Genomic DNA, 26,969 nt, shown 5'->3' on the forward strand with positions numbered 1-26,969 from the left:
TAAAAATAATTATAATAGTGTATTCACAGTAAGATTTTAAAAGCTGCTTTACAAAAAAAAGTTTTTAATACATCATGCATACATAAATTCAATGTTCAAAATAAAGAGACCAAGTTCTCGGCCCTCTCCAAAACTGTTTCCAATATTCCAAGGCTGTGTGTATACAGGTATACAAACACTGACAAAGCAGACAATGTAGTGAAACAAAGGATAAAAAGGAGATGGTATGGGGAAGCTCAGGTTTTGTGACTCTTGCTCAGAAATGCTATGGTCTGAGTAAAATACATAATTGCACCAGGGTAACTACTTAAGAATTTACAAGGGCAACAAGGAGAGGATGAATGGACAGAAGAAAATAAGGCATGTTCCCTGGTGCATGGTCAAATGAAAACATTGCAAGCCACCCTTTGGAGTCTTTTTTCTGTTTATGTCCTACTAATCTAATCCAAGGGGAAAGAGTGGACTCCAAGGAGCTAATTTCTGCCAACAGCCCCGAAGTTTAATTCCTCGCTGGTTTTCTCATCACTGCTCTGTATAACTACTTCCGTGACAAGGCATCATTGTTTCTGGTTGATCTTTGAAAGAATTTATGAAGGGGCCAGGAAGATGGATTTTCGAATGAAACTCTCTTAGCAGCTGGCGCTAAATGGGACTACTGCTGAGACTAGCACAGATATAGCACCAGAAAATCCTGACTCGAGATTTCTAGAGACTAATTACTGTGCTAATAAGTTCAGGGGAAAATGGAATGGGCTATTTCAGCACACTGTTAAGGAAGTACATACTCAACTAGTGGTAGGAATTAAATGATCAATAGCATTATATGTTCTCTCTCTCTCTCATTCTAGTATTCCAGAAAAGTACTTAGTAACAAAATAGTTAAGAGTTGATAGACTGTTAACCATTCAAACACAAGCAAAGAGGAGATCTTTGTTTCTTTTTAACCCGGAACCACAGAAAAATAAAGTTAATAACAGGCCTTGGGAAGACCTGTAGGGAAAGGAAAGAATAGTGAATGACTTGTTAAGAAAAGCTTAACTCATAAACAAATTATAAAACCCTCATGTTTAAAAAACAAGTTCCTAGTCAGGAATACTTGCTCAGAGAAAGTCCTCTGGTACCTAAATTGAGGGCCAGAACTTATCAGCCTGGACCCTCTTTTGCAGCCAATGCAGAATTCGAGCATCAGCACCAATGAATTAATGCCAAGGCCCCACTAACATGTCAATTCCAGGAAGATCAGTTTTGGACTCAAATCTTATATGGGACTGATTAGGGACATTTCCCTTCATTCATAAGAGAACTCTCCCAATCTCTTCAAAATGTCCACCAATCAGCTCTTTTTGATCCCCAACTTGACTGACCTGGCTTCCCTACTAGTACCCAAATGCCTTCCTTTAGAAAGACTGTCCTCAAGGTGGGAGGGGAGAGAATGCCGTGCACAGAGCCTGAGAAGACAGGCTAGAGGAATGTGAACCTTAGTGAAGATAGCACTTTGTGCTTAGAAGGAAGTCACCAACGCCCTACCTGCTCTAGGTTAATAAGTGGCAGCAGCGGTCATTGTCAAACAACTCTTAGGCAGAGCTGTTAAGTTTGTTGGGGGAAAATCATTCTGATCCTGTAATTTTAGAAAATCCAGTGTTTAGGCTAATTAGCTTATTTAGACCCACCAAGGCTCCATATAAAGTTGCAAATTCAAATAAGATTTAATTATTTTTTTTCATCTGCCAGACACTAAAGGAATTTTTTCTTCTGATTACTTGGATATTTTCCAAAGAACAGCAAAGCGTATATTTTCCATAGCTTATGAAAAATATTTCTCTAAGGATGTTGGTTTTGCTTTTGGTGAATTTCAAATAGAGCCCCCAATTAATTTTCTACTCAATCAATCTGAAGTGGTCGCCAAGTTCCCACATCTTGACAACTTGTCCATGTTATTAGCTGCTTGCCTTTTTTGGGTAACCTAAATTCAGCCTACATCAGACTCTGCTCTATCCATCAGTTCATTCACATACAAACTATACACACACATACGAGTGACTGAGAAAGTGTCTCAATAATCCAGTCCACAAAAGGAGAAGGAAACACTGCTATTCTTAAGAGGATATGCTTGCAAAAAATACTTTAGCCCAAGATTAAGAAATTATTATGTAATCTGACAAATTGCCTTTTTATAACATACGAGTTTTTAAAGTTGAGTAAAATGGTGCACAAACCATTAAACCCCCAGGATTGACTACACAGAACCTTTCAGAATAAAACACTTTTTAAAAAAGATACACGCACACACATCATAGTTATGCCTTTGACATTCACATCAACACAAAAAAGCCTGAAAACCAACACTTGAATAATAACATGGAGAGAAAAGGCTCCCAAGAGCATCTATACAAAAGATGTGATTAGATTAGAATACAGACAAGGTGACTGACATTTAACATTCTGGATGAGACGCTGAATCGCTGCCTGCTGAAGACAGACCAGCTTCCCTGAAGCGGCTTCATCGAGTGACGCTATTTCCCACACGGCAGGTTTAATGTGACTTTACTGAATGAATTTAGACCGGGGATACTCAATGAATGGGCAGAGTCCACCCCTCTAGATTCATTTTTCAGAGGTTTCTCTTGGCATAACTCAAGATTTTTCTTCACAACTTAAAAAATACTTCTGTCCTTTCTCTCACTTTGATTCAGGTCATGTTCTATTATTACAAAAGCCACTGGAATACATCTTTTTTTTTTTTAAAGGGAAAAAAGTCTGCATATTCCATTGTGGTTGTGGAAGACTCTGGTAGTAATTTCAGACAACAGATCAGGGTAATTTCAACAGCTCTAGGAGAGCGCCCACTGCTCCAAAATAACCCTAGAAAGGTAAAAAAGCCAAGATAATTATTAATAAAGTGCACTGAGACTTAAATTCATGTTCCTATAAAGTTACTAAAATCAGAGCATAATTGGGAGAAGGTGAGGATAGTGGGAATAAACTAGCAAATCTACTTTCAAGAACAGCATCGTGTAGAAAAAACACACCCTTATTTCATATTATTTCTAGCTATTCAGCAGGGATTGATATTTCTTGCACCAAAGGATATCCTGCTTCAGACATAACTTCCAAGAATGGCAAGATAACTAAACAGAAAAGTTGCAACCACCATAATGGTTTTGTTTTATTTTAGTGTGGAAAAGAAGGCTATTTCCTACAGAATTTCTCTATTTCAGCAAAGAACTGTGAATTTTACTTTTCAATACAGCCAAACAAAAACCTAGCACTGTTAAGCTTTCTAGCTGCATGCCTTAAACTATCCACTGTCCCCATATTGGGCCCCACTCCTCCCCAAAAGAATGAAAAACATTAATGCTCATTATTTTACTTCTACTTTAAACCAATGAGAAAATTACGAATTTGTGCCTCAAACCATTAACAGAAAAATATTAGGCATGCACTTTAATTTATTAATTTTTTAAATGGGCTTACCTCATGCTCTGAAAAAAGTGCTTTCAACTGCCCCTTGGACCAATAATCCAAAGCATACGCAAGAAGTCTCATGGAAATGGTATTAATTCGCAAAAAATTTCCAACAAATACCACCTGGTTAATGTTCTGGGCACATTGGAAAAAAGGTAGTTAGATTTCAACATGGTTTCCCTTCTATTTTTAGTAAACCACACCCAAATAACATTTTTGGGGACATCTGTAAAACTATTTAATCAGTTAAGCATGGGGGCCAGGTGGAGGGGCAGAGGAGGAGAGAAGAGGTAAAAGCATATCAAAGGCCAGGCTAATATTACTGTTCATGAGCTTTTGTACTACTTGGCTTTCCTAGCTCTCGGCCCCAGTTTCAAAGCCTGGCAGATATGAGAAAAGACACCTCTGCAGAAAATGGCCTTGTCTAAAATATATTGTATACCCAAATTCCCAGGTTGGAATCTCCATCTCCTTCCCCTTATCTATAAAAACAAAGGGTGCTGAACAAAATGATCTTAGGTGCTTCCCTCCACTCTTATGCTACTTTAAGAACAACAAAAAATTAAAATGAACAAATTTCAATTCATGGTAGAAAGGAAAGAACACTGATGTAAAATGGGTTTGTTTGCTGCTGTTAGTTTTTTGGTTTTGGTGGAGGCAACAGGGGTTAAGTGACTTGCCCAGTATGAACATAGCTAGTAAGTGTCTGAGGTCAGATTTGAACTCAGTTCCTCCTGACTCTAGGGCTGGTGGTGCTCTATCCACTCTGACACCTAGCTACCCCCTAAATGGAATTCAAAGATCACATGCTTAATAAGTATAAGTGAGAAGATCTCATGAAGGCACATCACCAGGAATATTCTCAAATACAGGGTCCTCATCCTCTTCAAAAACATCTATTTCTCACTTTCCAAAGTAAAGAGGTGTTGGGGGGGGGGGGGGGGCCTTTCTTGGTTATCTCACCAACACAGCCTCATACTCCCAGCACTAAAACACTGTTAGGTTAGAAGCCACTGAAACTGAAAAGCAACTTGTCCGAAAATACACTACAAGAAAGGTAAAGCATCCAAACTGCCCCCGCCCCCGAAAATTCACCTCATCCCCAAGTCTCTATTCATCATCAGGAAGGTTGCCTCTTCATTAGGGTCACAGCATCTGATGCCAGGAGATCCTGACATGCTAAAGCCCTCCCTTTATAGAGATAACATTTGCAGGGGGCTGGAGTCAGCAAGCGCTTCCCACCAGTGACTTTATAATTTAAAAGATTTTGTACAGATAAAGCCAATTTCTACAAACTCTCTCCATTACCTGGTTACAAATTCTTTCCTTGCCCACACTTGTATCCTCTCATTATGACTTGTAATATTTAGGGTACTTTCCATCTGGAATTTGTTGCACCATATGGTAAAAGATACTGATCCGAGCCTATTTCCCACCAAATTGCTCTACCGGTTTTCCCAAATAGAATCCCTTGCTTAGTGGACAGTGTTCTCGTGGTTATCAAACACTTGACTGCTTATCTCATTCATCCCACTGATCTCTGTTTCTACTCTTAATGGATGTCAAAACTAAGTATCCCATAAAGGGCAAAGGCAAGGCCCACTCTATTAAGAAAAGACCCTTCAGAACAGAAAATGGGTCATTCATTGGATTTCTACCTCCAGAGCCCAGCACGGTACCTGGCACAGAGTAAGCACTTAACAAATGCTTGCTGATTTATGGTAGGTGAGAGGAGGCTGCACCATGTGGCCAATGAGAAATACCAAACACGTTCCTTGCCTGGAGCTCCCAAAGCAAAATTCACACAGCAAGAATGAAGAATGACAGGTGAGCTGGCAGAGGGTTCAACTGGAACAGGCAAGGAAGGTTTTCAGTCCATTGGAATGACACCATAGTGAAGTTATAGGAAGACATAACCTGAATGGGTGAGCATGGATCGAGTGTGATCTGTAGAGTTAGAGCGAATACACGGTCTTCCCCATTAGAATATAAGCTCCTTGAAGGTAGGGGTTGCCTTGCTTTTCTGCTTGTACTGAGGTGGCACAGTGGATAAAGTACTGGGCCTGCAGTCAAGAAAATCGGGTCCAAATCCCATCTCAGACACTTAGTGGGCAAGTCATTTAACCGCATTTGTAAAATGAGAAGAATAGTCAGGCCTAACTCCCAGGGCTGTTGTGAAGATCAAATGAGACAACGATTGTAAAGCGCTTAGCACACAGTAAAGTTCTATATAAACATCATTATTACAATCTAGTCAACAAAAGCTTTTTGACTTGACTCCCAAGTTGAGATCACAGACCCATTTTAACCTATGTGTACAACATGAATTCCTCAAAGCTTACGTGAGGAAATAGCCAACAGCTGTGTGTAAGCCATGAGGAACACATACAGCACATAAACTTTCCCAGGGCTCTTCCCTCATATGTACAATGGATTTAGCAATGTCTAGAAGAAAAATTGTCTACAAATAACAAGCAACATTGCTTAGAGTTCCACAGCATAATGAAAAACCACTGGGAAGAAGACAGGGACTATAAGCCTAACTCAATGCTGACGAAGTACGGCAGCTACCTTGTTCTTTTTTTTTTGGACAGCTACTTTTAATGTAAACAGCAGTCCCTGCGTCCAAGGCTCACCTAACTTTTCATACAAACACATACTCTTGGGACAAGACACAACCTCTCTACACCTCGCTTTCTTCACCTTCCTGGGAAAGAAGGGAGAAGGGAATTGGAGTTGGACGTGAAGATCTCCTTTAAGGTGTCTTCCAGTTCTAAAAGTCCATGATGGTACTAGATACCTGTGTTCAAACTTCCTTCTAATTTTAAAGTTGTGGAAAAAGAAAGATTACATCATATTAGCAAACTACAAAGCCAGAGTATACCAAAACAGCCAGATCACTGACAAAATGTGCATAGTTTATCTGCTACATCTCAATGGGACACATAACTATTACTTGCAGCAAGTCAAGTTGTTTACAAAAATGAAGTTAGTACACTGTAAAAGCAAGGATTTCTGAAATTGGCTAGAAGGGGGAAGGTCTAGAGAAGAGAGATAGCAGAAGAGAAGGGGCAGAGAGTAGAGATAACTATTGCTGTTTCCCCCTTCCCCAACATTAAGTCTGAGGTTAAAAGACTGAGCCAGGGTCCATCCCCATCTTAGGAGCCCTATATCAAACATCTCAGTTCCCAATATGAGGGAATGGGCAACCCTGTCAACTAGGAACTCTCAGAACAATGGGGCTTCGGGTGCCCTCTTTTCAGACCTCGATTAAAAGAAAATGGATCACTAAACCTGTCCCTGGAAGGGACATGAGGATATGTAGGGCTCATTAGGAAAATAAGGTGACAAATGATACCTCTCTCTAAGATAAGAAGCAAAAGGAAAATTTGCCTTAGGGCCTTTAATTAAAGCCTACAACTACTTCAACTATCAATTGGAAGAGAAAGGGAGAATAGGGGTTAGCAAGGCAAAGAGCAGGATACTAAAAAAGTCGAACCCTCAGTCTGTGCAATAATGCAGTTATATCAGGCTGCTTTCCTCACACCAAGCATTTAGGGAATGGAAACTCAAGGCCTAGGGCGGTAGACAGAACAATAGGAGGTCAATTCTGGAACACAGGGCACTATGAAGCCAGGAAAGGCCTGAGTGAGGCTATGGAACAGGGATTCTTGGATGCCAGAGGGGCCCAAACAGAAGAGATATTAGGAAATGGCAAAGAAGCAGAGAAAGCCAAGGTGCCAAGAACAAAACCCTTCCCTACTGTGACTCGAGTTGGTCATTCCTTCTCTACCTTCCACCCTCTTACCGCCGCAGGACAGGTATCATTTGCCTCTTCTAAAGTCCAAATCTCCCCTGATCTTACTGATCTAATTATCACCCAAACTTCTTCTCAGCTGCCCAGATACTTTCTGATTCAGCACCATGTAGGAGGAATAGGTAGAGATGGTAAGATGACACCTGGCTCCAAGTGACCTTCTCACACCTCACCCCATTGGGAGAAATAAGCTAATGTATGGGAAGAAATCTGAAGAAAATAACTGACATTTATGGAGCCCTTTAAGGTTTTCTGATCCTTACAACAGCCTTGTGAGGCGGCTGTTACAAGGGTCACCCCCATTTTGCAGATGGGGGTTGAAGTGACTCACCCTTGGTCACACAACTAGTACGTGCTAGAAATCAAACCCAGGTCTTCCTGACCCCAGACCCACCATTATCAAATGACTTAAATGTCAACTTCAAAAGGAATTCTCAACTATAGGAGGCAAACCCTCAAAGACTAATATGCTTCTTTAATGTTAAGTTACAAAACACTACGATTGCCCAAATGAAGTGAAGATCCGTCTTGGTTCTTTCATAGCCCTGTACAATGCTGCTTGACATCAATGCAACAAGGCAGCACTGTAAAGAAGCTGAAAGCCCCAAGAGAGAGGCCATCCAGAGTCTCCGGGGGAGCGGCCCAGTTCCCGGGCTCCCTCTCTTCCTCTGCCTCACGGCTGGCTCTTACTTCCCTTCTGATTCCCACTTCACTGTCACTCCCCCACCTCCAGCCAGAGCGCCTGCTGCCTCCTTCCCCTTTTCCTAAAGGTCACTTCAATCCCACTTAGTGCCAGAATCTGAAAAATGCCCCACAGCACGTGGGAAGTTTTCTTTGTTTCCCAAAGTATCATCGAGGGCCCGGCTTCTTTCATTACCTCGTTAAGAGCACACATGCGGGCTATCGAGCCGATGTTGTTGGTGATGGTGATTAAAGTTGCTCTGGCCAGGTCCTCTTTGCTGACAGCCTCTCTTTTCTCCTTGCTCATCATGTTTCCAAAACTATAATGAGAATATTGAAAACCCAGCACTATATGAGGGAAAAACAAGGCAGTGCAAAAGGTATTGGAAACTCAGTACAGTCAATTCAATTCTGAAACAAAATTGTTATTTTAAAACTAGAGGGAAATTAGCCAAAGGAAAAAATGGTGTCAACCAGAATAGAGGCAGCCATATCATACGGTCACATCAGAATTTTAATGATTAACAGTAGAAAAATGAAGATATTCAACTGGGCCTTTTCTTTGCTCATCATGGAAATCCACTGAAATTCATCAGGCCTCTTCAGGAGAGGTCTGGAAAGAAGGCTCACGGCCCTGAAACACGGGGTTAATTCCCTTCCCAGTCCTAAAAGAGCATATTTCTTGATCGCTCAACTACCCAGCTATCCCATCTGCATTGTTACAGCGAGATGTGACACAAAACTGCTGACCAGAAAGAAGCAAAGACGTCTACTCCCTGATTTCCATGAAGGTTTAGTGAATGGGACAGAATCACAGCTTCTAGTCATCACTTCTGCAGCGCCTTAAAGTCAAGGTGTTTAAACAGAGAATGAGCTTGGGGGCCTTGAGGAATTAAAACTAGTTCGATATCTACAACTCTTCTACTTTTATTGTATGTATCTTTAAAATGAATTTTTATTGATATTTTCACAGCATGTAAATTTCCTCCTAGTAGTCTTCCCTTCCCCCTCCCAGAGACATATTCAATAACAAAAAATGTTTTATTCAAGAGAAAGAGAAAAAAAAGAGAACAATGAGAGCCAAACCAATTAATATACTGAAAATCTAAAAATATATAATGTTCTGTGCATCTCCCACCTCCGAAAAGGAATGAGGAGATACCTACAATTATGTCACTGGAAAAGGTAAACTGGACACGTGTAACTAGAGTGACTACTACAAATTCAATATTGCAAATACAATGAAACCAAAAATCTATACTGTAATCACATACCAGAAAAATTATCCAAAGACTATGTTTAAAGAAATGCTATGTGGTCACATTTTCAAGTACTTAAAACTAGCCACAAAGCTGACATAAAACTATTTTATTCCCAAGTATTTGAGGATAGCCATCTCCCCCAGAGCCGATCTTACCTGGAGGCTACAGCCCAGCCTGGCAAGGAAAACCTCTCATAGTCCCCTCCATAGATGTCTCGTACTAGTTTATCCACCTTGGTACTATCTCCACGAGACGCCATCTCAAGAGCCTCTTCAAAAGTGGTGCAGCCAGTCAGAAGACAGCAAAGACCAAAAAAGGTTCCTCCCCCAAGACTTTGATTAAAAAACAGAAAACAGAATATCACACATTGAATCATTCTCTATGTATTTCAAAACAGAGACTGAAGTAAGAGAAGAACTTCCTTATGTTGCTAAAAACACCCCCCCACAGGTACCATGACCCCCACACTTCAATGTATCCAGAATGCAGAAACAGAGATGCCAGTCACATCTAAGAGCAAACAACACAAAAAATGTTCATGTTTAAGACAGTTCATCTCCATGCTCAGAACATATTTGCCATTTATTTATCCAAACCAACAAGTAAAGGAATGAATGTCCCAGGTGGCACACATTCTGCAACTGAGCAGTCTTACAAGAGCATATCATCTCAGACTCAGGTAAATGAAGAGTGTCAAGAAAATGGGAACTCTGAACTTTTAAGAAAGCTAAACTAAAAAGTTTGGGTATCAACAACAATAAAAATGAATCTATTACATGGTGAAATCACTTAAATGTTCTCAAAAGCACACTTTTCAGTACCTTAAATGCTAAGCTAACATTAAAATTATGTTGATGACTATCTTTAATAATGGGCCTTACCTGGTACCAGTGACACGCTTATAATTATCTTTGGAATATACTGCCAAGATGCTAACCCCAGAGCCGATGTTCACCAGAAGAAGAGGATATGGATTTTTCAGGTTGAAGGGTAACTTCTGACATTTTTCGGAATCAGCTGGGTTTTCAAAGTAATAGCACTGGGACCGTCCATTGAATCCAACAGAATCAATGTATAAAATTCCTTTAATTAAGCAGTCTAGCTCATCAAGTTTGCAAAGCTGAAGATCACCTATCTGTAATGAAATTTTTAAAAAATTTAGCTAGATTTTTTCCAATGCTAAGGGTAAAGTCAAATTCTTTCAACAAACACCCCCTCCCCTCACAACTGAAACCAAGACTAGTCATGAAAGTCTATTATTTATGTATGTTTTATAGAAGATAAAGGGCAATCTGTTTGGGGAAGGGAACAGACAGCCCGGGCAGTATGATGAAATCTAAACATCCCGCACACCTAAATATATCCTGCAAATGAAAGCCCAAGCAGGTCTGTCAAACTGTTTTTCTTCAGCCAAAAACAAACGTCTCTTTATCAACTGGCCAAGTAGAAAACAAGTCATTCCCTCATATGAAAAATATATTTTTAAAAATTACTAAAGCAACATGTCTATTACGGAATACTCACAAATAAGTGCATTTATAAAAAGAACTAAATCCATCCCACATACTTCAGACCAAGGGTCTATTCAGATTAGTATACCTTCACTGAAAGAGGCATGGAGAGACAGAGGAACAAGGGACAGTGTTTTTAATACTGTGAAACCATCCTCAAAGGTTAGGAATGTAGCCTGATGACACTTAATTTATTTCTAATAATCTAAACAAAATGTTCCCAAGTTTAAAAAGCATACACCAAAAGTGTATTTCACAGATGACCTGTTACTGGGAATACTTGTGCAAAGCTACCAAGTGAGATAAGAACTAAAGTGGTACTCAATACCTATGTCAGATGACAACTGAAGTAATGGAATCAGAGGCAGTTTGAGGAGATGTGACTTTGGCCTATGGACCTACTTCGAGTAACAATTCTGCCAGGCACAAAGAAGCATACTTAAAGCGTGGTACTCCTCTGGGGATGACGGACAGAAGCTGAGGTGCCTAAAGAGATTAAGAGCTGGAGACCAGCTAAAGCAGGAAATAGGAGCAGCAAAGAGCAAGGCAATGACACCACCACAAGATAGAGGCAGCTCTGGGGCATCTGATATAACTGTTCCCTGCCTCACACATGATCCTTAAATATGTCCCCTCTTCACAGGGAGGGTATGTCTATTTGTGGGAATGAACTCAAGGTTTATGGGGAAATGTTATATGGTTTTTATTACTATGCTACTTCATTAAATGCCTTTCTTTGCTTTGGGGGAGGGGGCAGACAGATGATCTCCTACCTTCAGAATATCCTAAGATAAATAATGGTCATTGGTCCTACCTAAAGAAATATTACCTATTAGGGTGTGTCAACTTCCTTTGGTGACTTAGTTCCTGACAATTAATTAAATATATTAAGGTTTTTCTCATACTTGACAGAAACTCGTTTTGTTAATGTCTGAACACCTTTATTACTATTGGTGGACATGGAACACCTCATCAGTGCCTTTTTATAATCCTTCAAGTTGTCTGTCAGACCAAACCCAACTATCCTTCATTAGGACCTTTAGAGTCCATTCACTGTTTTTTGAATCCTCAAAACTATCAGACTGTATTTTTTTTTCAACTTTAGTTCTTAGCTACCAAAGAACAAACATTCTGCTGTTGAGAGATTACTGGACTAATTCCCCTTCTGCTTGGGGTCCAAATTATGACTTTTCTGCCAGGTTGTATCTAACCAGTCTTTCCCTCTTACCTTTCAAGGCTGTTTGGTGTCCTGAAGTATTCTACCTTGTACTTAATTTCTATTGAACTTTCTCCTATGTCTGACAAGCCCATACTACTCTGGGTCATTCTGCAGTCAGATGAGTGACTCAGACTTTAAATTCACTAATCCAAGTTGTTGAAAATAATATAGACAATAGAGCACCGGCCCTGGAGTCAGGAGTACCTGAGTTCAAATCTGGCCTCAGACACTTAACACTTACTAGCTGTGTGACCCTGGGCAAGTCACTTAACCCCGATTGCCTCACTAAAAAAAAAAAAAAGAAAGAAAGAAAATAACATAGACATATTCCCATATTGAGCAAACTCAAGATGGTATACAAAAATCTATATTTACACAAAAGATATATAAGGATTTATCTAAAGAATTCACAGTTTTAAAATTATTCCCTTTCCATTAACAATTCAGAAGACCCACAAGTTCATCAGGTGAGTATCACACCCCAGTGGGTGATAAAAAACCTCAGGCTTGCAGCTAACCTTCTGGTGAGGAGTCTCAAGCTCCTCTGTTGCATTTATTAGACAGGGTTTCATACTCTATACTCTATACTTTCTATATTCTATTACCTCTTGACAGTTACTATACAGGATATGCTCTAAAAATCTTACTGGGATTAACCGCATGCACAAACCCATTTGGAACACCCTATGTTTTTGAATGACAAATCCAATTTCCCCACAATTTTTCAAGAACACAAGTAAAATGAGGAATGTGTGTTCCAAATAAAATCAGCCCCAGGATGAATCCCTGTGGGGCTGACTCTAAAGAAGCTACCCTTTCCAAATGACTGAGACATCAGATGATTTGACAGCCACATAACAAACTATGACGACACCTTAGAAGTTCTCCTTGAAAGAAAAATGGGGTTATGACAAGCATGTTAACATTTGTCCTATTCATCATCACCTCTCAGACAAATAGTCCAACACTCCAAGTATTAAGTATTTATGACATTAAAAACCAAACAATTGTAAAAAAAAAAACACTTTAGAGGTATTAATGGAATCTTAACACCTGAAAGAAGGGATAAGAAGATCTCTAAGGGTCACTAAATGGGACAAGTGGAGGAGAACTGAGAACTATGTAACTAAAAGGCAATTTAATTTAGGGTTAATCATTTTTAGCTTTTAAAGAAAAAGAGAATTCATTTATGAGATTAGATGATAGAGAGCTAAAATCACAAGTCACTTTTTTACCAGTAATAGTAGAGATTAAAATGTCACAATAAACCATTTTCCTAGCCTTAGGTAACTAAGAATGATAGTTTATTAAAAGTAGGCCCTAATAACTTTTACAAATGCCCTGAGGGCAGCTGGGTGGCACAGCGGATAAAGCACCAGCCCTGGATTCAGGAGGACCTGAGTTCAAATCTGACCTCACACACTTGACACTTACTAGCTGTGTGACCCTGGGCAAGTCACTTAACCCTCACTGCCCCCCCCCCAAAAAAAGATTAAATGAAAACAAATGCCCTGAGTAATCAGACAGATCCCCTGCCAAAAGAAAAGAAAAATACTCCTCTATTTAAGACACGTAGCCACTTGGGGTCCTTCTTTGTGTTCTTAAAATAATTTAAGGCACTTTTTACCAATGGATGGATATTGTTAGTCACTTTATCCATGGAATGAATTGTGTTGCAGCACTGACTTTGAAGTTCAAGAATGTGGGGTTTCAATCTTGAATCTTTAGCTTCTACTACCTGTGTGACCTTGGGCAAGTCTCTATCTGGGACTTGGTTTCCTTACCTGTAAAATAAGAGGACTGCACTAGATGTGTCAAATGGCCTCTGAGGTCTCTTTCACCTCTAAATCTATTATCCTGTGATTCTAAATTAAAAAAAGATTTTCCAATAATATACTTTTTAAAATTAGTTTTCTTTTAATTAGTATAAGGTCTTTTTCAAAAATTTCAATTACATAAGAGATCAGGAGAGACAACAACAAAGACAGACAAGACAAAGAAATACTTCCTCATGCTATAGCAGACTTTTCTTGAATGAAGTCTATGTTATAGCCTTTCAAAATGTAACTACAAAAAAATTATTCTGCTTTTCACGCCTATAGGCATGAATGGGCCCTTACCAGCACTTGCCCTCCAGTTCTAACAGGAGACCAGTGCTGACATGCAAGATGTCTGTAAGAGGCAGACAAGGGCAATGGAAAGATAAGTTGAATCAGCAAAGCTTCAAGCTCAGGGCCCAGGGTCCCTTCCCTTCTTAGAGTCTCTTTTCCTCATCTGTAATAGAAAGAAAATCCCCATACTCCCCACCCCACAGAGCTGTCAGGTTCAATTAAAAAAGGAAGGAAAAAAGGATTTATGCTCCCGCAGTGTTACAAATAGCATCTCAATGGAATCTCACAACAAGCCAGGGAGGGAGGTGCTATTAGTATCCCCATTTTACAGATGAGCAAACTGAAGCAGCCAGAAGTGAAATGACTTGCCCAGGGCCATACAGCTAGGAAGTAGTATCTGAGGCTGGATTTGAACTCAGGCTTTCTTGACTCCAGGCCCTCAGTGCATTACCCACTGCACCACAGCTGCCTCCAGGTAATATAAAGTGTTCCATGAATGTCACCTATTATCATATTAGAAGGAAATTCAGAGACAAATCAATGTTCTCCATTTTGAGTCTTTATTTCTCCCCTAGAAAAGCTCAAAAGTTTTAGACCTATATTAATTATTCTGTGGCACACCTATGCCAATTCAATTCTACCCCAAAAATTTTTGTTTTTCACAGGGAATGGAAGAGGAAGGGAAGAAGTTATCTAACCCACCTCCTCAAACCATTCATCTACTCATTCCTAACCTTCATTACATTTGTTTTCTACAGAATTAGAATACTGGGAACTTAGAAGGTCCTTAGAAATCATCCAGTCCAATCCTCTCATTTTATAGGTAAAGTGACTAAGCCTGAATAAAATCACAAAAACCCCTAAATTCTAAATCTCCAGACTCTGTTTATCATATCCCCCCCCCCAATAACAGGGAAGGAATGAAACAAAACATGAGTCCTTATGGGCTAGAAAGACTGACGTGCCCAACCACACTCACTGAAGAACACTGGTCTAGTCCAGTATTTAGATGCAAAGTGTTCAGTGAATCAAAAGGAAGAGCAAATAAATCCCTTCTTTGCCTACCCTCTGTAATTTGAAGGACATTGGTTTCAAGACATAAAAATGGAAAAGGTGTTTCAAATGGCAATTAAGTTTGCTACATTCTTTTTAACACGGGACTCACGAGAAGGCTGAGCAGTCTAATGTTTTAAGATATTTGTTTGTTTGAAGACACAGGCAATATCTGTCCTTTTTCAATTAGTATTTCCCTGTCTTCCATTCGTTTTTTAAAAAATAATATTGAATCGTTTGGTAACAATTCTAAACATAAACTAGGAAGTATAGATGATAGATTGAGATATGTGGTCTAGCTGTGAAAATTGCTTTCCAAGCATTTCCTTCCTTGTTTATGTTTAATTTTGTGTATGTTCATCATACAGACCAAAGAAACAAAATGTTGTTATACTTTAATGGCTCTGATTCTCACCACCACACATGAACAGGAAGCCCAAAAGCTGCATTTATATAACAATCCCACTTTTGCTATTGGTTTATTTCCTAATCAAATTTAATTTGAACTTGACTCAAAAAAAAATTAAAAAATGTAAAATGCTAGGACTTAAAATAATTGAACTGATGGAAATATTTCCACCATACCCTTATGGCAGTATTTTAAAACAAATTATTAGACTATAAATTGTATACAAGCTAAAAAAATGCATACTGTAAGAAAATCCTGCTCAAATTTGTACGCTCCACCTCCAGTGGCACAAAAGACAGTGTGGAGACTTGAGAAGTTTTTATCTCTGCCCATTTGAATAAAAGCAGGCATGTCATGAGTAGGAAATCGTATAAAGTGTAGATTGCCTTTACGTCCACACAAGGTCAGATCCTTCAATTCAAGGTGGACATCCCGAATGCCTGTGGACCCATACGCCACGTTTGAGGTTAGGTATTTCCTAATGCTTTTAAGACTTTCCACTTCCTCCTCCTCTTCTTCAGCAGTGATATCTTTGGGTTCGAAATAAACCAGCTTGACCAGGGTTCCACCAATATCCAAGCCAAACCACGGAAAGACTAAATGGGAAATAAAAGGGAAAAAAAGAAAAAAAAATCTTATTTTTTCTGCAGCTGCAATAACCAACAATGATAAACTAATTCCTACCTACCATTTAAATTAAGCAATCTCTGTTTACTCCCTGTAATTTACAAGGGGACTATGAACTGCAAAAATTTTAATTGCCTTATTTTCAACACAATTCTGGAGAATAGTCTTATGCTTACTATACTCTTAGCACTATTTGGTAGTAAACGAACTATTTAAAAAAGGACAAAACTTATAACACACTTCATTAAATGGAACTTCTTGAACATATTTTTTACATCTAGATTGCATAGTTCCTATAATTTTCATATTTAATTGGCAACTCAAGAAAATAGCAAATTCAAAAAGTCATATTCAGATCAAACAGAATATCGACTTTGAAAAGTCATCTCTAAAGGCAGCTTTTCTGTAACTATTGCCTTAATTAACTTTTAACAGTCAAGAAGATACTTGAATTCTGAGATGGTTAAAATTTATCCATCAGGATTGGGTCTAAAAACAACTAAGCAGAAACTAGTTTCAAAAGATAAGAAAAAGAAGGCACATGGTGAAATGAGATCTCAGGATCACATAGGAAAGCAAATAAAACTAGGACAAAGGTCTCATTGAGAAACTAAAACTAGCACTCTATACCTCTATAGGATGATTTAAACAATGTTAAATTCATAATCAATTTTTATAAGATCTAAAATCATGAATCCCAAACATAAACATTTACAAAAATGGATTTAGAACAATGACTATTGTCCCCCTTCCTCTCTATCAGCCTAAGGGAAGATCTATAGAGTTCTATTTTAACCACAAACTAATGGGATGTAAAGGTAAAATTAAGTTTTGAACTGTCTTCTCTCGTCACCAGAAGACATCCAGAATATGCCATGGCTTAAGTTTTCATTTTCTCAGCATAAACTTACTAGTAACAGACACTGAGTTCTGATTGGGTAGGCTCAGTTTACCTAAAAAGGGGGTGTCAAAGGTTGAGTGTGAAGCCAAGGAAAAGAAAACTGCCAGCATCTATAGTTCAAAGGATCAAAGATTTAAAGCTGGACGAGATCATTTTACAGATGAGGAAACTAAACCCAGAGACATTAAGTACACTAAGAAACAGACCTGAGAATACAACCCAGGCCCCCTACTCCTAACCCAGCACTCTTTCCACCACATGCAAAGAATATACTTGGAAAAGAAAATCAGGCAAAAGTAACACACCACATGCCTTCCCTATGTCCCTCCAAGCCTGCACATTTTGGCCTCACCCTCTCTGCTCAGATAATAAAGACAACTAACATTTATATAGCTCTCACAGCCAGGAACTGTACTGAGTGCTCTACAAATATTATCTCATTTGATCCTCAGAACTATCCTGGGAGCGATTATTATCCCCATTTTACAGATGAGAAAACTGCAAGAAATAAAGGTTGTGAGATTTACCAAGGGTCACACGTGTCTAAGGCTAAATTTGAACTCGGCTCTTCCAGAATTCAGGCCTGGCAGTCTCCACCATCCCCAATTGCCTCTTTAAAGCCCCATTGATCATAGCATCAGAACAAAATTGCCTACATATGCAATGCAGCATTGCAACCAAGGATTAGGTAAACAGGGGATGGAAGCATAGTTAAAATCCAATTCAACCAACAAAGGAGCATTCATTAAGCACCTACTATGTGGCAGGTGCTTAGAAAAACAAAAATTACACTCTCTCTGGAATTCAAGGATCTTACATTCATATTACATTTAAAAGGTTAACAATGAACATTAAATGACACATTGTGATTTTTTAAAAATCAACTTTTAAGGAATATACAAAGGTTTTCTGTTATTTTCTTCTCCCATCCATCCTATGAAACTCCCTCAAAATCTTTCCAAATTGACTCTAAAGAACAAAACCTGCTATACAACCTGTCTAAAACACTCCATTAATTTGGTTAAAAAAAAAATTCCTACTTGACCTCAGTTTGAGAAACAGGTAATTATTTTAGTTCCAACTCAAAAGAAAGTTGCTTTGTCTGTTAGTATCAACAAAACTAAGAGGAAATTTAATTCATTCTAAATGGTAAAAAGGGTTTGGGTCCCAATGTGCATTCCTTTAGACTAAAGATCATTTTTTATTACAAAAATGCATATTCTAGAGTCACCACATAAATACATCTTCTGAAAATACAAAAATATGAAATGCAGGAAAGCTCTGCCTAGGTTTCCCTTTTGTGACTGGATGTTTACTTTATTCACATATGTAAAATGGAATACTTGAGATTTAGCATTATTAGAGCTTATCTTTGCTAAAATTACTCACCTGACACAAGAAAAACATCAAGTGTATCCCAACACAAATGGATCTAAAAGTCTGATTACTATTTAGAGCAAACAACACAAATGGATCTAAAAGTCTGATTACTATTTAGAGCAAACAACACAAATGGATCTAAAAGTCTGATTACTATTTAGAGCAAACACTAAATTATAAAAAAAATCCCATACTTCAGTATCTGTTTAATAATAAAAGGTATCCCAAAAGCATTTTAAGCTTTAATAGCTTAAAATTGCACTGACACTTTGGGGACCTCCCAAAATACATAGATCAGTAAAATTTGTTAGATTTCTTTATTGTTTGAAAATGACTACCTACATATATCTGAGAACTCAAATATCTGCACTCTGCTTTTGACAAATTAAACAAAAATAACTTCATATGTGTAATTTCTCAGAAAAACTGAGGTGAAAATCCTTCAGTATCAAAGGGGGAAGAAAGATATTGAAGGGAAGAGGACAGATAACAAACAAGTTACTATATATGCCTTTTCATGGTTGCTGATCTTGACAATGAGTCAAACTCCATCCTCACAAGAAATGATATGGTGAAAGGTCTAATAGGAGTTAAGTATTTTGATGGTTAAAACTTATTCTTCTATGTAACCTATAGTTCCATCATTTCCTAATGTTTTTCCAGTCAAAGAAGTATTATGACTATTGTTTGTTTTGTAAAGTTAAGTCAAAACAGCATTAATAAATCTATTAGATTATTCATATCTCCCAAGGTCTAAACCAAAACTGTCATAATTATCCTTGATATGCTTTTAGCTACAAAACTATAGAATAAAAACAATTAATCTTCATACTTTTATCTCCCTGAAACATTTTCTTTTAAGAGTCATGGCTACTCTTCCATTAATTTTTGTACAATTTTGTGTATTTTCACACTAGAATTTTCCCTTTGCAATAGCTGAGTTTCTGAAATGAACTAAGACCCTTATATTCCAAATTGTTTCCCAATGGAAAGTATACAGTTTAACACACAGAGTTAATGTCCCCAGTATTTTTAAAAGCATGTTTACCTTCCTTAGGGAGAAGGTGTAACCCATATCCAGTACCATTAAGTTTCAATATGCAACATATAAATCATATAACCAAATGAGAGATGATTATTTCTGCTTCCACAAAAGAGTTAGTAAATCAGAGAATCAATGTTTATACAACACTGCATGTGGCATAACAGCAGTCCCAAATAGGCTTTTTTTGGGGAAGAGAAGAAAAGCACAATATAACATCATTCAAAGAAATAGTGCAACGAGTTTTTGAGGATAGACATCTTAACTGTCCCAATTACCAGCATAAGCATGTAAAGCAAGAAATGCTTACAAAAACTCAAAAAGACAATTACTCTCTAAGAATAAGGAGACATCAAATTATGAATCCTGAGAGACTGAATTCAAGCTTGAAACATCTTTACTGCTTTTTAAAGAGCCAATTTGGAAAATCCCTCCAGCGCCTCCACCCCTTTACTGCATCCAGTACAGTCAGGCTTTTTCTCGGCTCTCTATCATTTAAGGAAGAGGTGTCTGATAACATAATATGCAGTTCTTTTTGCTAGTCCTCTCTCTAGATAAACAAGAGGGCAGAGATGCTGAAACACGTAATCATATTATTACCCAAAAGCATGATTCACATGTGCAAACCACTGAAGACCCTAAAATACAATACACTGCACCACTTTACCACTGCATAATTCACTTTCCTTTTGACTATATTTAGATACTGTCAATGTCTTATATTCCTAGTTTTATTTCTGTGAGATGACAGGCCATGTTTGCTTTGGGTTAGTGTACATTTAAAGTTGGCAAAACACTCCACTTGAAAAAAAAAAAGGTCTCTTTAATGCTCCACTCATTTTTGTCACAAGTGCTGGCTAGAGTTTCAACTAAATTGGAGCCGAGCAAGAGAATGCAAAGGGCCATGGTATCTCCCACCACCACACCCATGCTTCACCATGCTCCACTTTACCCCAATTCAGCAAACATGTTATAACCTGGTGTGAATCCTGGCTCTGTAGTAGTAACAAGATAAGATAACATGCGTCTACTAAGTTGGCCAGTTCAAGCTTCCAATCAAACTCATGAGGCTAACTTTCTAGGATAAAGTGTTCGAAACCATCTCCAGGAGTGCAGTGTTTTCAAACCATGTCATTAACTGAACCAGCATATTGCAACAGCCTTGGCAACCGGAGCTTCAGCTCCTTGACTGCACTCCTGTCTCTGCCATGAGCCCCTTCCTTGCTGCTACACACATCTTTTTTCCTCTGATCTAGAATCAGAGCTCATTTAAAGACTTGTCTCAGTCCTCACTTATCTACTCTATCTAATCTAATCCCTGTACCAAGTGAGCTTCAGTTCTTCTCTACTTCTCGACCGCAAAGACTTACACCCTTGCACACTAATTTTTATCAGTGAGTAGGCATGAAAGCACCTCCTATCCCACAATACGTTGCAACAAATTCTCAGGAGTGAAAAGGTTTGTCTCATTATCATCCCCTACCTGAACCATGCTTGTCCTTATTCCTGTGTTTCTGTTCCTCCTTCTATACTCCTCTATTTGGTGCGCTCTTCCCGACTACTCTTTCACATCCAAATCCTACTCATCTTTCAGGGGACAGCGTTCGTCCTATCTTCTCCATGAATTCTGTTCAGACAACTTGGAGGAACATCATCCTCTCCACTGCTCTAAACTACTTTGACATCTAGAAGTTTATATGCTTGTTCTAATTCTTTCACATATATTCGTTTTCTCGCTCCAAATGAATTGTAAATTTGTATGACAGGAATCCTATTTATTATTCCATAGTGCCTACTGCATACACAGCAACTAAGAAATATTAAATGAAGAGCAGGGGGCAAAGAAGTTACCAAACAACTAGAAGATACCAAAGGAAAAGCAAATTAAGAAAGAAAAATTAAATGATATATGGCTGACAGTCCAGAATCAGACTTAAAGAATTTTAGAGATAGATAGTACTTTAGAGATTATTCCATTCATTTTATAAATGGAAACAGAGGCCTAAGAAGATTAAGTGACAACTTTAAAACATTAAGTTAGTGGAAAAACCAGGAGTAGTACCAAGGTACATCATACTCCCTGAGCAAACAAAAGTTCCTTATTTAAGGGGGGAGGGGAGGAGAAAGGTTAAGAAATAGTACAGGGTCCAATTTAAAGGGAAAGATAAGCTAACTTATTTGGGGGGGAGAAGACCCCAACTGTATACATTCAGGTAATTTGAACATTAAAGAAGGAGGTAGAAGACAGCAAATTAAAAGCCACGAATTTCACTCCTATATACAAACCAATGAGGGGAGGATGAGAGATCAACAACCAAAGGAAATCTTCCTACTTTCCCAGTCATCTATTCAGCACAATAAAATTCAGTATCAAACCCTCACCCCCGCCCCCTTTCCAACACATGATTGTGTAGCTCTAGAAAGTTTCAAATGTCAACAATTCTTTTAGGCAAGGCAAGGACGGCAACAATGGTTTTCTTCGATTTTAGTGTCAGCCCAACAAGGTAACTTGATCTGTCACTCAGGTAAGGAAAGAACACTTGAAGAAATAAACAAAGGATTGTTCCTCTCCTGAGCATGACTCACCCGATATAGTTGTAAGGAAACACTAGCTGATAACTCTATCTCCTGAAACTCATTCTCTAGAACACATGTAGTAGAAGTGAGCTTCCTCCCTCAATTTCATATGGAATTAGGAAGTCACGGCCATAGACAAGAGCAAATACTTCAAACAGAGACAGCAGGCATTTCCTACATTAGATATGTGCTAAAATCGCTTTTTAAAGTTACCCCACAAATCTCCAAACATTCTAACCTGCTTAAGAATTTTTATCAGGCGGGAATAATGAAAAACCGTCCATGTTGTTTATAGGGTTTGGTCAAAATACAAATACCTAAGGGACCAGTACCACTTCAAAGCAAATGGCCACAAGATAGGGGACCACCAGACTATTTTTCAACTTTCTGAGTCCCTAAGAATCCATACCCACAAACAAACACATAAAGCCGGGAAGACCCGAGTTCAAGTCCCAACTCAGACACATACTATCTGACCCTTGGTAAATTATTTAACCTTGTGCTCTAGGCTATACAAATTGCAGAAGTAGAGGGGGGTTTCTTCACCTGGGAGTTCCCCATAATAATGAAATCACAATTCCAGACCCTATGCTTGTAATAATGCTGTTTCTTCTCCCATATGGATGGAGCATTACAGAATGTTTAAGGAAATATTTTTTTAATCACCTCATTTAAGTAAGTATAATTTCTCATTCCTAGGCCATGGGGTGAGATACAAACAACACGGCTATCTTTCGGAATCTGTAATACAGAATCTGTATTATTAAACTAAGAAGCAAAAAGACGAAGTAAAAATATTCAACTTTACAATACAAAATACACTCTCTGAGGCAACCTCTGAGATTAAATGAAAAGTGAATGTGTTTGATAAAACTATAGCTCACTGAGACCATATAACATGAATGCCTTTAGATAAAATATTCTTGAGGACACACTTCCCTCCTCATATGCTACACTAAAAATGTGGTGTCAGGACAAAGAATCCTAACTAAACAACTGAAAAGTCAGGTTTTATGCGCTCAAATTAATTTAAATGTGGTTAAGTTTAACTAGTCATTTTGCTATTAAATTTTAACTTTTCAATCAATCATTTAAAAATAAGAAAACTTGGTATCGGGCAATGGGGATTACAGCTGAAAAATTCACACGATGGGGCCATGCTATTTCGTTGTAAATAACACATCTGAGTTAATAACTAGTTTCAGCAAAGGACAGCTATAAACAGAATTTCTCCCGGGTTAAAGAATCAGGAGAAGGGGAAAGATGCCTCACTAGATCACAAAGGGCAGAATCGTCCAGGCTCGGGATGTAGGATTTTAGCTATAGGTCTTTGTCTGCAGGAGAAAACACAAGCGGCTCTACAGAACAGGCTCCGCAAGACGAGAAGCATCTGCTGGGCTTGGAGAACACTTGAAGAAAAACCTCTGGAGACATGAGGCATCTCTCACAGGGGATGCTAAGAAGGGGGAAGGACTCTTCCGTGAGCAAAATGGTCTCTCATGGTTTGGAACAAGAGCAGCTCAAAGGGCCATCTGGAGAGAAAGCTGTTGGATCCCATGGAAAAGACTCATCTGGGGAGCGGACGGAAGACCCACCTTGAGGGCGGCTGGACTCCCAAAGGGTGAAATGACAAGTATGTTACAGGACCCAGCAAAGAGACGTGGGGTGAGGCTGACAGGGGACAATGACCCGGAGGAAGCCCCCCCCCCGACCCCGGAGGTCTCCGGCTCTAAGCCCTCCCCGGAGCCGGGAGCTTCTGCCAAGTGCCCAAGGTCACCCGGGATTGCGGCCGGGTCTATGCCAACCCTCTTCCCCATTCGCCCATTTTGGGGCAGGCGCCAAAGTCGGTGCGCGGCAATCAGAAATGGGGGGCAGCCCAGCAGCTGCAGGAGGAGACCCCCACACCCTTCGTCTCACGGGGAGGGCGCAGGGCTGGGGGCCCGGCCCTCCAGCACAAGTAGGTCTTTCATCCAGACGACAACTGTGCGGAGAGGGGGCACAGGGGCCTCCAGCCGGGACTGAACGAAGGCCCCCCCCAAGTCCTTTCCAAGTGGGCCAAGACGCTGCCTGGCCGCCGCCCCCCCCCCCGCCCAGTCCCCCCGAGACTTTGGAGATTAACAGTGCGAGGGGAAAACCGGGGACACAAAATGTGGAGGGGGAGGGGGAAAGCGCGGGTGGGGGAAGGAGGGGGCAGGGAGAGCCGAGGAGGGGGAGGGGGGCGGGGAGAGCGGGAAGCAGGGAAGGAGGAGGGGGCAAGAGGGAGGGGCTGGGCCGCGCAAAAGGGCGGAAAGAAAGAGGGGGAGGGGCGAGGGAGGGGACAGAGCTGGGAAAGCAGGGGAGGGGCCAGGAGGGGGCGGGGAGCAGAGGGAGGGGGAGCGAGAGGAGCGGTGGTGGGCGGGGCGACTGAGGGGCGGGGCCGGTCGTGGGGCGGGGCCAGGCGGGAGGGCGGCAAGCGCGCGCCGGCGCGCGGTCCCGAGGAGTTCGGGCACGCGGGCGGGGGCGCGCCCCGGCTCCGCCGGCCTCCGCAGTGGGGCGGGGGCGCGCGAGCGGGAAAAAACGGCGGCCCGGGGCTAGGAGGCGGGCGGGCCGGGGGTTCCGGCCGGGCCGGCATCACTTACGCGGCCGGTTCTTCTTGAGGCTCTCCAGGCGCTGGCGGGTGGCGTGCGTGGCGCCGCTGTAGGAGCCCGGCCGCTCCCGGTTCACGCCGCCCGCCGCTCCCCGGCACTGGCTGTCAACGGACCCGGCGGCGTGCGAGGACAAGGAGGAGGCGGCCGAGGTGCTGCTGGCCCGACGTCGAGCGGGCTCCCGCCGCCGCGGCTCCAGCGCCGGGCCCCCGGGCCCCGGCTCTCCGGACGAGGACGACGCGGAGGCCGGCGGCCCCGGGGGGGTGCCGGCCGAGGCGGCGGCGGCGGCGGCGGCCCTCCCTTGGTGCTCCATGGGCGCCCCGGGCCGGCCCGTTCCCATCAGCTTCAGCCGCCGCCTCTCCCGCCCGAGCCAGCCCCCCGTGCCCACCGCCTCCTCCTCCTCGGCCGCCGCTACCTCAGCCGACGCCCCGCCCTCCGCGGGCCTCCTCCCCTGCGCCGGCGCAGAGCGAGCCAATCGAGATGACCCGCCCAATGGGCTCCCGGGACGGGCGAAGAGTGATCGCATCTCTGCCCAATGAGAAAGGCGCAGAGTGGGAGGGGGGAGGGAGACAAACCAGCAGAAAGGGAAGGAGGGGGGGGAGTCAGGAACGGAGAAAGGCACGGTCTGGTCCAATCGGCGATGGAGGATGGAGACCGACGGAGGGTGGACCCAATTGAAGTGTGTCCCCTCCTCCTAGCGTCCCGTGGGCGGGAAGACGGCCGTAAGGGGAGGAGGTGGGACTCGGCGCTCCCGCCTAGTCCAGGCTCCCTCCCCACGACGGTGTCCGCCCCGCCCCCTTCCCTCCGGGCGCCCCCTCCCTCCCAAGCCCATCCCCCCCAATCATGTCACCTGCCAAAAATAACTTCAACCGCCCCCTAAAAGAACGTCACCCCCAAAACTTTTAAAACCCCAGGACTCCCGCCAAAAGCAACCCTCCAGGCCTTGTCCTCTCCGCGACCCTCCCAATGGTCCTCCAAACTGCAGCTCCTTTATGTTCCAAAAGCACCCCCTCCCAAACGCGCCTCCTAAAGCCCGCCCCTCATAATACGGCTGCCCCCAAAACGTAGACAACCCCTAGACTCACACACCTGGATCCCTCCAAAAACAACCTCCACACCCCGTGCCTTTATAAGACCCCAAGGTTAGCCGCCCCTTTTATAAGTAACCGCCCCCAAAAAAAGTCCTAAAACTCCAGCCCGCCCGAAATCCTCAACCCCCCCAAAAATAACCGTGCCCTCCACAAGCCAGCCCCTTTATGAAATGACCCCAGTTCCCCAATAACACTGCCCCCCAAAACTAACTCCAAAGCCCAGCTGTCTCCAAACAGCTCGGCTTCCCACGATATAAGCGCCCCAAGCTTCTAAACCCCAGCCCCTCACAAAAGCGGGCGCCTTCCTGCAATAAAAGCCCTCCAGATCCACCCCAGCCTGAAAGCCCCACACTGATGCCCCCCGGTGAGCCTCCTCCAACATCTCCAGATGCCCTCGGCTAGCACCTTGGGACTCTTGGGTTTCTACATTGGAGGCCCTGGTTGGGATAAACGTTGGTCTCACTGAATCTACAGGGATTTTTTTCTCTGCCCTCCTCCATGAATCATGGCGTCCAGCCCACCCCCCAGCTTTTTCCCTTGGAGTAGGTTCCTGTCCTTACTACCACAAGGAAAGAGGCCTCCCCTTTCCTCAGCCTCTATGTGATCCTTTCATTCTCCAGAAGCAGCTAGATTGCACAGTGGATAGAACTCTGGAGCTAGTCAGGAAGATCTGAGTTCAAATCCAACCTCAGACTCTTACTAGCTGTGTACCACTGAGCAAGTCACTTCACCTCTGCCTGTTTCCACAACTCTAAATGGGGCTATTAATAGCACCCCTCAGGGTCATTGAGAGGATTGAATGAGATATTTGTCCAATGCTTGGCCCAGTGCCTGGTATACAGTAAGTGCTTAATAAATGTGTATTTCCTTCCTGAAGAAGGTGAGGACCAAAGCTGCTTAAACTGTGGAACCCATATGGGGTTGGGTAACTGAATGTGGAGGTCCCCCCAAAATTGGCAGTAAATGTTTAATTTATATACACATTTTATATACCTGTATGCCTGAGGTCAAGTACAAATTTCTCTGGCAAAAAGAGGTCACGAGCAGATGTCTGGGATGAAGCCTTCTTCCAAGGACCTGGCCAGTAGACTCCCCTCCCTTTTGTCTTCCTCCCTGACTCCCGTTTCATTGAAAGATCCATCTCCCAAGGGCTAATCTCAAGGACCCCTGGCTAGGCTGCCTCCAACCAGCTCAGTGCT

General features: G+C 41.6%; 1 protein-coding gene across 1 annotated transcript; it reads right to left on the minus strand.

The window, feature by feature from the left end:
- PANK2 (pantothenate kinase 2) lies at positions 1-25,103 on the minus strand. The gene is made up of 7 exons (XM_043982485.1): positions 24,674-25,103; positions 15,772-16,124; positions 10,107-10,360; positions 9,381-9,557; positions 8,160-8,283; positions 3,475-3,600; positions 1-2,862 (listed from the first exon to the last, which is right to left on the minus strand). The coding sequence occupies exons 1-7, from the start codon at positions 25,017-25,019 to the stop codon at positions 2,812-2,814; spliced, it is 1,431 nt and encodes a 476-aa protein (XP_043838420.1). The 5' UTR covers positions 25,020-25,103; the 3' UTR covers positions 1-2,811.
- Between the last annotated feature and the right edge of the window lie 1,866 nt (positions 25,104-26,969).

The sequence above is a fragment of the Dromiciops gliroides genome, chromosome 2, assembly GCF_019393635.1.
Source record: "Dromiciops gliroides isolate mDroGli1 chromosome 2, mDroGli1.pri, whole genome shotgun sequence".
Lineage (NCBI taxonomy): Eukaryota > Metazoa > Chordata > Mammalia > Microbiotheria > Microbiotheriidae > Dromiciops > Dromiciops gliroides.

What these genes read in the sequence shown, in the direction of transcription:
- PANK2 (XM_043982485.1), bottom strand. Translation starts at nt 25,019, where the DNA reads ATGGGAACGGGCCGGCCCGGGGCGCCCATGGAGCACCAAGGGAGGGCC. An exon ending in AAGCGTGTCACTGGTACCAG is followed by an intron (nt 9,558 to 10,106) that starts GTAAGGCCCATT and finishes TTTTAATCAAAG; the next exon opens with TCTTGGGGGAGGAACCTTTT. An exon ending in GGCTGGGCTGTAGCCTCCAG is followed by an intron (nt 8,284 to 9,380) that starts GTAAGATCGGCT and finishes TTCTCATTATAG; the next exon opens with TTTTGGAAACATGATGAGCA.